Source organism: Ranitomeya variabilis, chromosome 6 (genome assembly GCF_051348905.1).
Source record: "Ranitomeya variabilis isolate aRanVar5 chromosome 6, aRanVar5.hap1, whole genome shotgun sequence".
In the NCBI taxonomy this organism is placed as follows: Eukaryota; Metazoa; Chordata; class Amphibia; order Anura; family Dendrobatidae; genus Ranitomeya; species Ranitomeya variabilis.
In genome coordinates this window covers 98,063,336-98,075,607 of record NC_135237.1, presented here as the reverse complement: position 1 = coordinate 98,075,607, position 12,272 = coordinate 98,063,336, and the positions used below count along the sequence as shown (strand labels likewise).

Below are 12,272 nucleotides of genomic sequence, written 5' to 3'. Positions count from 1 at the left end.
GAAGGAGCTCCGGGAAGATCTCATGGCAGTGGGGACATTGGTTTCAGTCAATACCATAAGTAACGTACTCCACCGCAATGGTCTCCGTTCCAGACGAGCCCGTAATGTACCTTTACTTTCAAAGCGTCATGTCAAGGCTCGTCTACAGTTTGCTCATGATCACTTGGAGGACTCTGAGACTGACTGGTTCAAGGTTCTCTGGTCTGATGAGACCAAGATCGAGATCTTTGGTGCCAACCACACATGTGACGTTTGGAGACTGGATGGCACTGCATATGACCCCAAGAATACCATCCCTACAGTCAAGCATGGTGGTGGCAGCATCATGCTGTGGGGCTGTTTCTCAGCCAAGGGGCCTGGCCATCTGGTCCGCATCCATGGGAAGATGGATAGCACGGCCTACCTGGAGATTTTGGCCAAGAACCTCCGCTCCTCCATCAAGGATCTTAAGATGGGTCATCATTTCATCTTCCAACAAGACAACGACCCAAAGCACACAGCCAAGAAAACCAAGGCCTGGTTCAAGAGGCAAAAAATCAAGGTGTTGCAGTGGCCTAGTCAGTCTCCTGACCTTAACCCAATTGAAAACTTGTGGAAGGAGCTCAAGATTAAAGTCCACATGAGACACCCAAAGAACCTAGATAACTTGGAGAAGATCTGCATGGAGGAGTGGGCCAAGATAACTCCAGAGACCTGTGCCGGCCTGATCAGGTCTTATAAAAGACGATTATTAGCTGTAATTGCAAACAAAGGTTATTCCACAAAATATTAAACCTAGGGGTTGAATAATAATTGACCCACACTTTTATGTTTAAAATTTATAAAAATTTAACTGAGCAACAAAACTTTTTGGTTTGTAAGATTTATGCATCTGTTAATAAATCCTGCTCTTGTTTGAAGTTTGAAGGCTCTAACTTATTTGCATCTTATTAAACCTGCTAAATCTGCAGGGGGTTGAATACTACTTTTAGGCACTGTATAATATATATATATATATATATATATATATATATATATATATATATATATGTATGTATGTATGTATGTATATGTATGTATATGTATATATAGATATATATATATATATATATATATATATATATATATATATATATATATATATATATATATATATGTATGTATGTATGTATGTGTCAGTGAGACACCTATATATGTATATTTATATTTAATACAGCGCTAGATGGCATAAATGCCGCTAATTCAATTGCCGGCTTTTCATTTCTCCTTCCCAAACCCAACAGGATGTGAGACATGGTTTACATACAGTAAACCATCTCATATCCCTTATTTTTTTTGCATATTCCACACTACTAATGTTAGTAGTGTGTATGTGCAAAATTTAGGCGCTGTAGCTTGTAAAATAAAGGGTTAAATGGCGGAAAAAATTGGCGTGGGCTCCTGCGCAATTTTCTCCGCCAGAGTGGTAAAGCCATATAAAGTGTACAAGTGGTGCTTTTCCGGTGGGAGGTGCTTTAGTGATAAGCCAGAGTCTCGGATATAAGATAAGGCTATTACCTACAATATGCGGCTATGTGTTCCGTATGAGTTACCAGGGAAACGCAGCATCGTTTACCGGCGTTCCCCGGGTAACCTGCCTGGTTGACAGGCGCGCGGGGTGGTTGCCGTGTGACGCGGGTACGCGTCACGTCTGGGCGTGGCTCTGACCAGATCATGTGAGGAGGCGCGGCTCCAGCGTGATGCGCCTGCGTTCGCACTCCACATCCTGTGTGTCTGTCGCCCGGTAGTGATGCCAGTGGAGACGACCGGTAATGATGCAAGAGCGTTAAGTATACAAGAACTTATCTGATTGGGTTAGTTAGATAACCGCAATAAAAGAATGAAGTTGTGTGTTCCTGGTGGCGCCATGTACCTGTGAAATAACATCATACAGGAAGCCCGACAATGAGAACATACCATTGGTGAAGTATTACTATGGAAACGAGGACGCATCTAGTGAACCCACGGAGGAGAGTTAGGCTAGTTTCACACTAGCGTTAACTGCATTACGTCGCAAATCCGTTTTTTTGCCGAAAAAACGGATGCGTCAAAAAAGTGAAAAACGGTGACAAACGTATGCCACGCATCCAGCATTTCGACGGATCCGTCGCAAATCCGCTAAACGTTTCCGTCGAAAATACTGGATGCGTTGCATACGTTGCATCCGTTTTTACCATCCGTTGCATCCGTTTTTACGACGGATCCGTTTTTAAAATGGGAGGCTCCCAAATTTGATTGGCTACTGGAAAATATGGAAAACTATATAATTACTGTTTTTACAGCCCATCTTTGAGGGTTTTAGTTTTGTGGCAGCGATGGAAGGTGTTCTTGTGAGGATTGCACTTAAATACGTGGCACTTAAATACGTGGCACTTATATACGTGGCACTTAAATACGTGGCACTTAAATATGTGATACGTGGCACTGAAATACGTGGCACTGAAATACGTGGCACTGAAATACGTGGCACTTAAATACGTGGCACTTAAATACGTGGCACTTAAATACGTGGCACTTAAATACGTGGCACTTATATACGTGGCACTTATATACGTGGCACTTAAATACGTGGCACTTAAATACGTGGCACTGAAATACGTGGCACTGAAATACGTGGCACTTAAATACGTGGCACTTATATACGTGGCACTTATATACGTGGCACTTAAATACGTGGCACTTAAATACGTGGCACTGAAATACGTGGCACTGAAATACGTGGCACTTAAATACGTGGCACTTAAATACGTGCCACGTATATAAGTGCCACGTATTTCAGTGCCACATATTTCAGTGCCACGTATTTCAGTGCCACGTATATAAGTGCCACGTATTTAAGTGCCACGTATATAAGTGCCACGTATATAAGTGCCACGTATATAAGTGCCACGTATATAAGTGCCACGTATTTAAGTGCCACGTATTTCAGTGCCACGTATCACGTATTTAAGTGCCACGTATTTAAGTGCCACGTATTTAAGTGCCACGTATATAAGTGCAACGTATTTAAGTGCCACGTATTTCAGTGCCACGTATCACGTATTTAAGTGCCACGTATTTAAGTGCCACGTATTTAAGTGCCACGTATATAAGTGCCACGTATATAAGTGCCACGTATATAAGTGCCACGTATATCAGTGCCACGTATATCAGTGCCACGTATTTCAGTGCCACGTATCACGTATTTAAGTGCCACGTATATACGTGGCCATATATGTGGGGTTGAAGGCCCAGGCCAGGTTTATATAGATTTGGGGGTGTCTGGCCATTTGGCAACAAAATCCAGCTTCTGAGCATGCTCAGTGTAAAAAAACGTATTGCAGCGCTGCATTGCGTCGTACGACGTGTCCCGACGCATCCGTCGCTCATAGGCTTCCATTGTAGCCAACGACGCATGCCGCAGGATGCGTCGCGACACGTTTTTTAGGCGGAGACAAAAAACGCTACAAGCAACGTTTTTTGCCGACGACGTATCGCCAAATTTCGACGCATCCGTCGTAAAACGTACACGACGTATGTCAATCCGTCGCAATACGTCGCCAATACAAGTCTATGGGGAAAAAACGCATCCAGCAAAAACTTTTGCTGGATGCGTTTTTTCGGAAAAAAGACGTTTTGAGACGTAATGCAGTTAACGCTAGTGTGAAAGTAGCCTTAAAAACAAAGCTCTTTTATATGTTTACATATTGAATAATATAACGAATGAAGTGATGGTGATATGTATATAGTATATTTGTTTACACACAAGTGTCTGATGTTTGTTTATATTTTAACTGAAATATTGTATTACATTGTGGGTTAGTACTGGATGGTGATTGGCTCCCTGCGTGGTGTCCACACTATTTAAGACTGCCCATGTTGCCATGTTTGTATGCTTGAAAAAGACCAGTACATGGTCGAAACGTTGCTGTTATATGGCTGAATAAAGATTCTTTATTGGACTACTACACCCGGTTGGTGCGCTGTTCACCTGTGTTGGAGAGTGGTAAAGCCAGTGACTGAGGGTAGATATTAATAGCCTAGGGAGGTACCATGGTTATTGGGCCCCCCCTGGCTACAAACATCTGCCCCCAGCCACCCCAGAAAAGGCACATCTGTATGCGCCTATTCTGGCACTTGGCCACTCTCTTCCCACTCCCGTGTAGCGGTGGGATATTGGGTAATGAAGGGTTAATGTCACCTTGCTATTGTAAGGTGACATTAAGCCAGATTAATAATGGCTCAATTATGACACCTATCCATTATTAATCCAATAGTACGAAATGGTTAAGAAAACACACACACATTACAAAGTCCTTTAATGAAATAAAGACACAGGTTGTTGTAATATTTTATTATTCTCTTAATCCAGCTGAAGACCCTCGTTCTGTAACCAAGTAAAAATAAAAAATAAACAATATCCCATACCTTCCGTCGTTCCGTCAGTCCCACGAAGTAAATCCATCTGAAGGGGTTAAATCATTTTACACCCAGGAACTTTGCTAATGCAATTGTGCTCCTGTGTGTAAAAATCCCGGCGAATGAATGAAATGCAGGGTGACCTGTAGTTACCTTGAGTTGCGGTGAGGCGCCCTCTGCTGGATGTCCTCATATGAACTCGAGCGTGGGAACTTTTCCCAGGCTCCAGTTCATGAGGACATCCAGCAGAGGGCGCATCACCGCGAATGAAGGTAACTACAGGTCATTGACTTACATTAGCTTCATTCCCCGGGGTTTACAGGCACGAGCACAGCTGCATTATAGCAGAGCTCCTGCCTGTAAAATATTTTAACCCCTTCAGATGGATTTACATCGTGGGACGTTACAGATCTACAGAAGGTATGTATATTGTTGGTTTATTTTTAATTTGTTACAGAACGAGGGTCTTCAGGTGGATTGAGAGAGCAATAAAATATTACAACAACCTGTGTTTATTTCATTAAAATACTTTGCAATATTGTGTGTGTTTTTTTAAACCACTTCATACAATTGGATTAATAATGGATAGGTGTCATAATTGACGCCTATCCATTATTAATCTGGCTTAATGTCACCTTACAATAGCAAGGTGACATTAACCCTTCATTACCCCATATCCCACCGCTACACGGGAGTGGGAAGAGTGGCCAAGTGCCAGAATAGGCGCATCTTCCAGATGTGCCTTTTCTGGGGTGGCTGGGGGCAGATGTTTGTAGCCAGGGGGGGGCAATAACCATGGAACCTCTCCTGGTTATTAATATCTACCCTCAGTCACATTCTATGTGTATATATCTATTCTATTCTAACCTGTCAGTGTGAAAAGCTGGCAAATCAGTGCTGTGTACAGTAAAATCAAAGGACACCGGTGCGTACAAATCGGACAGTAATACGGATGTCATACGGATGATGCGATTACAAAAAACGGATGATGCGATTAAAAATCGCATTGCACTCGCATGACAATCACATACGTTACATCCGTTTTTTCGGTCCAGATTACGGACCGTTTTTTCTCTCGCAAGTGGAAAGGGACCCTTAAGCATAGGCTCAGTTTTCTGATTTCACCTCCTGCTATCTTGGACTATTTGTGGAAAGTTTATTCTAGTTGAACTAAGGGATGGTCGTCATATCCTCAAACTCATTATTATTTTTTTAATTTTCACTTTTAGTGCACTCACTCAATTTTTCCAGATCTTCCCAGAATATCAGAAAAATGAATTTTATGCCACAGGAGAAGTGAGTATTTTGAGACTGAGCCATATAGTAAGTAACCCAGTCTGTAAGCTTGTCTTGCCAATAGGTGGTGCTCTAACAGAAATGAGAAGCTGTCTACCCTGTACAGGAAGCATATCGGCCATTATTGCTGAGTAAATGTCTCTTGCTGCAGGCCTTTGTGAACCAAGAACTGCTGCAGTAATGTTACCCAATATCCTAGTAGTTTTTCTGCTGTAGCAACTTCCCCTCTAAATATGTGCAGATTAATAGCCCAGTTGCCTGAAAACTACCAAGTCCCACAGACAAGGACATCTAATTGCTCCTTATAACCAGGACAGAACATTCATACTGACCTGGCTTTTGATTTAACAAAAGCAGTCTAAGTCCCCCCCCCCAAAAAAAAAAAAAAAAAAAAAAAGAAAGTTTCAGTTAATCAGTGAAGGTCTCATGACCCAAATTTCACCCATCTGCACAAATGCATCTTAAAGGTACATTCTTTTTTCAGGAGAGACTAGCCTCTGCCAGATGTGTCTGGCACTGACTTTCTCTTCTCCCCTTGGATCTATGGGATAAGGTTTCTCCTTGTGGAGAGTGGCCTGCCACCAGTATGAGGAGACTTGAACACCTTGCATGCTCCTCTGTAAAAAGAATATTGCGTATTTAATTTCCAAGAGAGGAACGGGACTTGAACTCTAGTGCCACCTACTGGAAGTGGCAGTTGTAGGATTGCTGCTTCCAATAGGTGGCACTAGAGTTCACATACTCTTCCTCTCTAAAGAACGTGAAGATTTGTTTTCCCCTTGAAAACACAACTTGTCAGTCACACACGGTAGAATCAGTAGTTTGGGGTGGGCAAAAAATACTTGATCAAATATTTAGATCTCGAGTGAGAGGGACTGAACATGGCAAATCTTAAAGCTTTTTTGAGGTGATCATTGTCGTCTTCTGACAAAAATGCATATTTCTTTCACCTTTCATAAGAGCATTAAAATGGGTGAATCTCCTTTCCATAAGCTGCCTTAGAAGTGTTTGCCCCTTCAGGGGCTTTAATGTTAAAACTTTCTCAGTGGGGATCCCTCCCTTCCTGAATCTGTATCCCTTACTCAGATCCTCCCCTGGGCTTAGCTCTGGGTTACTCACTCGAAAAATGTTCCTTTAAAAAGGTATTCCCACCTAATGAGCCTGAGACACTGCCAAGTGATGTACTGTAAGGGTCTGTGCACACGTTGTGGATTGGCCTGCGGAATTTTCCACACAATCTGCATCTCTTGGCAGAAAACGCAGGCCAAAATGCTTGTGGAATTGATGCGGATTACTTGTGGGTTTGTTGCAGATTGTCATGCGTTTTTTGATGTGCAGATTTGCCTTACTCAATGGGTTCAGAAACGCTGCATTTCAGCACAAAGAATTGACATGCTGCGGAAAAAATGCAGTGAATCCGCATGGATTTTTCCGCAGCATGTGCACAGCAATTGTCAAATTCCCATTGACTATGATTGTTACTGTACTACACTGCGGATTTGATGCAATTCCACGCTTCCAAAGCGCTGCGGAAACGCATCAAAATCCACAACGTGTGCACATAGCCTTAAAGGTCTCATAGAAATGAATGGAGTTGCATGGCACAGAATTATCTAGGACATCACTCCTCCTCACTGAGGTCGTTCAGTATGTAGTAATTGAGATTCAGGACCCCTATCCTAGTGATCAGTGGGGGCCCTCATCCTGTGAATAGGTGTCCCTATATTGTATTTAGATATTCTCTTAATACAGGGCAGCATGGTGCCTCAGTGGTTGGCACGGTTTTGTAGCTCTGGGGTTCTGGGTTCAAATCCCACGAAGGACAATATCTGCAAGGAGTCTGTTCTCTCCATGTCTGCGTGGGTTTCTGCCAGATTCTCCTTTTTCCTCCCACACTCCAGACATACTGCTAGGGAACTTGCATTGTGAGCCCCAATGGGGACAGTGATGTCTGTGAAGTGCGGAATTAATGGCGCTTTGTAAGAAGGTAAAACATTTAGTAAAACCTGGTGATATTCACTCATCATGTCTCCAGTGAGGGAATTTAAAAAGAACGTTGCTGGTAGAAATGGACCAACATTACCAGCAGTTTATGGCTGTGAGGGACTGTAGAGGCATTGAATATTCCTGGCATTCTTTGGTCTCTGTAGCCGGAGGCCATTCTTGGTAGTTTATTGCATTGAGAAGGCAGCTATAACTGCACAGCAGGAGGAGATCTCTATTGTTTAATGGCAGCAAACGATTAAAAGAAGAATGCCTTGGTACTATGGGCGAATGAGTGTTATTTAAGTTCAATTTCAATGTCTGTCCACGTTTGCCTGCAATGTTTATGGCCTGACATTAAGCGTGTGAATAAGGCTTTACACATGAATACAAGTGGAGGAAGGCGATCCATGCTGGCCCCTTATGCTCCATGGCAAATGTCTCTGAAAGTATTACCTTTATTCCTCCTTCTGGGTTTCTTCCACCTATTAACATGACACTTCTATATCTTTGCTGTCTATGTAATGTCTGCATGGCCATACAGTGGTAATTTTACCTAAAATTTTAGGCAAAAGGCTCGAACCTCCGTTCCTTTATGTTCAAAATCTGTGACAATGGCAGGCTGCATGACTCTTGCTCCCCGTCTCCTCCATATTTACAGTCCGGAGTCCGTAAGATCTGTAATGGCTGCCTTTAGATGGGTTTACATTACCTGATTTGGCAGTGTTAAACGTCAGTTTATAGGTAGATATTACCGGTTAATGGCATTTCACACACCGGCTAACACTTAACCATGTGCACTGAACAATTTGCAATAGATCGCTCAGTGCACCTAGGCAGCCATTGTGCTCAGCATTGCGAGTCCTGTATACCTAGGGTGATGCACTGCTGAGAATGCTGAAAGCCAAAAAATCATCTTGGTGAACAAGTATTCTTATACATCAGGTGATTGGCAGCCTGTTTGGAGATGGCAAGATTATTCAGGAAAATCTCAGTGCATCTTTAACCCCTTAGTGACGGAGCCAAATTTTCTAAATCTGACCAGTCTCACTTTATGTGGTAATATCTCTGCAATGCTTCAACAAATCCCAGTGATTTTGAGATTGTTTTTTCATGACACATTATACTTTATGATAATGGTAAATTTAGGTCAATATGTTTTGTGTTTATTTATTAAAAAAATATCAAAAATTTGAGAAAAATGTTACAAAATTTGCAATGTTTGAAATTTGAATGTTTATCCCTTTAATCCAGATGGTCATACCACAGCAAACCATTAATAAACAACATTTCCCTCATGTTGGCTTTACATCAGGACCATTTGTAAAATGTTATTTTATTTTGTTAGCATTTTAGGAGGTTTAAAAATGTAGCAGCAGCTTTTCATCTTTTCAAGGAAATTTACTACATTTATTTGTTTAGGGACTTATCCATGTTTAAAGTATCTTTAGGGGTCCCATATATTGGGAAACCCCCAAACGTGATACCATTTTAAAAACAGCACCCCCTGACATATCGAAAACTGCAGTCAGGTAGTTTATTAACCCTTCAGGTGCTTTACAGGAATTAATACAAAGTGGTATGACAGAAATGAAAATGTGTATTTTTACCACCTAAATGCCGCTAACTTCTGAACAGATTACTACAGCTGTCAGACTGTAAAGGGCCCGTCTCACTAAGCGAGATCGCTAGCGAGATCGCTGCTGAGTCACAAGTTTTGTGACGCAACAGCGACCTCCATAGCGATCTCGCTATGTGTGACACGTACCAGCGATCAGGCCCCTGCTGCGAGATCGCTGGTCGTGTCGGAATGGCCTGGACCTTTTTTTGGTCGTTGAGGCCCCGCTGACATCGCTGAATCGGTGTGTGTGACACCGATCCAGCGATGTCTTCACTGGTAACCAGGGTAAACATCGGGTTACTAAGCGCAGGGCCGCGCTTAGTAACCCGATGTTTACCCTGGTTACCAGCGTAAATGTAAAAAAAAACAAACACTACATACTCGCCATCTGATGTCCGTCAGGTCCCTCGCCGTCTGCTTCCTGCTCTCACTGACTGAGATCCGGCCGTACAGTGAGAAGTGAGAGCACAGCAGTGACGTCACCGCTGCGCTCTGCTCTCACTGTACGGCGGCTCAGTCAGAGCAGGAAGCAGACGGCAAGGGACCTGACGGACATCAGATGGCGAGTATGTAGTGTTTGTTTTTTTTTACATTTACGCTGGTAACCAGGGTAAACATCGGGTTACTAAGCGCGGCCCTGCGCTTAGTAACCCGATGTTTACCCTGGTTACCCGGGTGCTGCAGGGGGACTTCGGCATCGTTGAAGACAGTTTCAACAATGCCGAAGTCGTTCCCCTGATCGTTGGTCGCTGGAGAGAGCGGTCTGTGTGACAGCTCCCCAGCGACCACACAACGACTTACCAACGATCACGGCCAGGTCGTATCGCTGGTCGTGATCGTTGGTAAATCGCTTAGTGAGACGGGGCCTTAAGGCCGCTATTTGGTCATGAATTGCCATGGCAAACATCGGGACCACACAATCATGATCTGAGGGCACCGACTGGGATAAAGAGGAAGCCCCTACACTCTGTTAACCATTTATAATGATGTAGTCACTATTTACAGCAGCATCTAAGAGGTTAAACAGATTTGGACGGTGCAAACACTGATCATGGCTGATACAGCAAGTTGTCAGCTATAGTGTCCAGCCGACAGCTGCGGGATTGTCACCTGTATGGGGAGGCTATTCTCTTATACCTCAGGTCAGTTAAAAGACGTATTGGCTGTCATTAAGGGGTTAAAGTAGCTGTACATGTTAATAACACATGTAATTAATCAGCTTGAGTACCTGTTCCCACAGAACCTGCTGCAATTATCCCTACAACTTAAAACTGCTTTTGCACATAATGATCCAATATGTTCATGAACTGGCCCGATACTTGAATTTGGTTACAGAACTAGTGTTCAGGAATAGTGCTTTATGATAGGAAGGAGACAGGCTTACCATGATCCCACTCTTGGGACCAGTGACAATACACCTTGTGACCTCCTAGATCTTGCCTTAGGATGGCCTCCATAAAGCAACTGCTGGAACGCTTGCAGTTTGCAGCCCAAATGTCTGGTATCATCGGTGGGGGAGCAGGGATGGCGGTGATGTAATCGCTGCCTGAAAAGGAGAGGGGAAAGTGTGCACACCCATTATTTAATCAAATAGCAATTTTATTCAAAATGGCACAAATGACAACATGGACAAACAATTGCATTAAAAAACAAAGGATGTAAGAGCTGGAGTGATGGGGAATGATCCCATTCATTCCCCTCCCTCAGGTAACTGCAAAGTATACAATATCAACTCTGTAACAATATAAGTGACATGATCAGTCATACACCCAGAGCAAAAGTAATAGTGATAATGATCACTATGTATGTTTGTACCCACCCGGCTGGCTGGAGGTCCAAGGTCCAGCATAATCGGTGGGGGAGCAGGGTCGGCAGCAACGTCATCGCTGCAGGTTGTGGCCTCCAACTAAGCTGTCTATTGAAATGGCTCCTTGAACTCTGTACTGGCACAGGAGCCTCTGGGGACCCTTCAGACTGGGTGCAGCACACAAGTATACCACGGCCTGGGAGGAATATACGAGCGTGGTGGAGTCCTGTGGCTGTTAGCAGGCCTTTGATGGAGACGGAACCTGTGCATGCCAGGGACTCCTGGTGCCAGAAGGAACTAAATGGCTCATGTGCATGTTAGATGTTTGACCTTCGGCTGGTTCTGATCTACAAAAAAATCTAATTCTATTTTATAAGGTTTCGGTGCAAAACACCGCAAAATCTGATGCCTTCACATTTTTTCACCCATTACTTTAAATGGGTGAAACACTGAAAAAAATGACTCTATTCCACAAAACCTCAGGTTTTGCACATGATGCGGAGAACAATAAAAACTGAGATTTCTGAAATCTCAGACATGGCCGGTACTGCAAAACACAGCTAATATTAGCATTAAAAATGCACCAAAACACATAGGTGTGAACATACCCTTGCAGGCATAATGTGAATCAAACCTGCACATACCGTAATGCTGTCTGTACAAATGTTGGTATTGTGAACATGTGGCCACTGTCCTCAGTGTTGTACTCAGTCGTTGGCCTATATTCTCATGGCTTATTTGTTTGTTTTTCCAGTCCTATGCTGGGAAGTATGTTCCTGCTATCGGCTATTATATCCACACTCTCAACCCAACAGCTAAGGTTAAAATCAACTTCAAGGGGATAGCCATTGGAGACGGGCTCTGTGATCCTGAAGTGGTAGGACATTTTAATTCAATTTTCTTTCTTTTGATCTACTTAAAGGTATGTTTCCACGTTCAGGAAACGCAGCGTAAAAAATGCAGCATCCAGATGTTACAGCATAATGGAGGGGATTTAATGAAATCCCGTCTCCACTATGCAGTAAAAAACGCATGCGGCATACCGGCGAAAACGCACATGCGGCGCGTCTTTTAAGAATGCAGCATGTCCTTACATTGCAGAAAAAACGCAAGGACAACGCAGGTGACCTGCCAGTAACCTCAGGTGCA

The 12,272-nt window shown here is 43.2% G+C and overlaps 1 protein-coding gene across 1 annotated transcript in view; it reads left to right on the top strand.

The window, feature by feature from the left end:
- The window catches only part of LOC143781909 (putative serine carboxypeptidase CPVL), a 75,813-nt gene that overhangs the window by 16,967 nt on the left and 46,574 nt on the right, over positions 1-12,272 (top strand). Inside the window, exons 6-7 of the mRNA XM_077268836.1 lie at positions 5,646-5,712; positions 11,878-12,000. Of these exons, the coding sequence (XP_077124951.1) occupies positions 5,646-5,712; positions 11,878-12,000 (190 nt within the window). The remainder of the gene's footprint in view (positions 1-5,645; positions 5,713-11,877; positions 12,001-12,272) is intronic.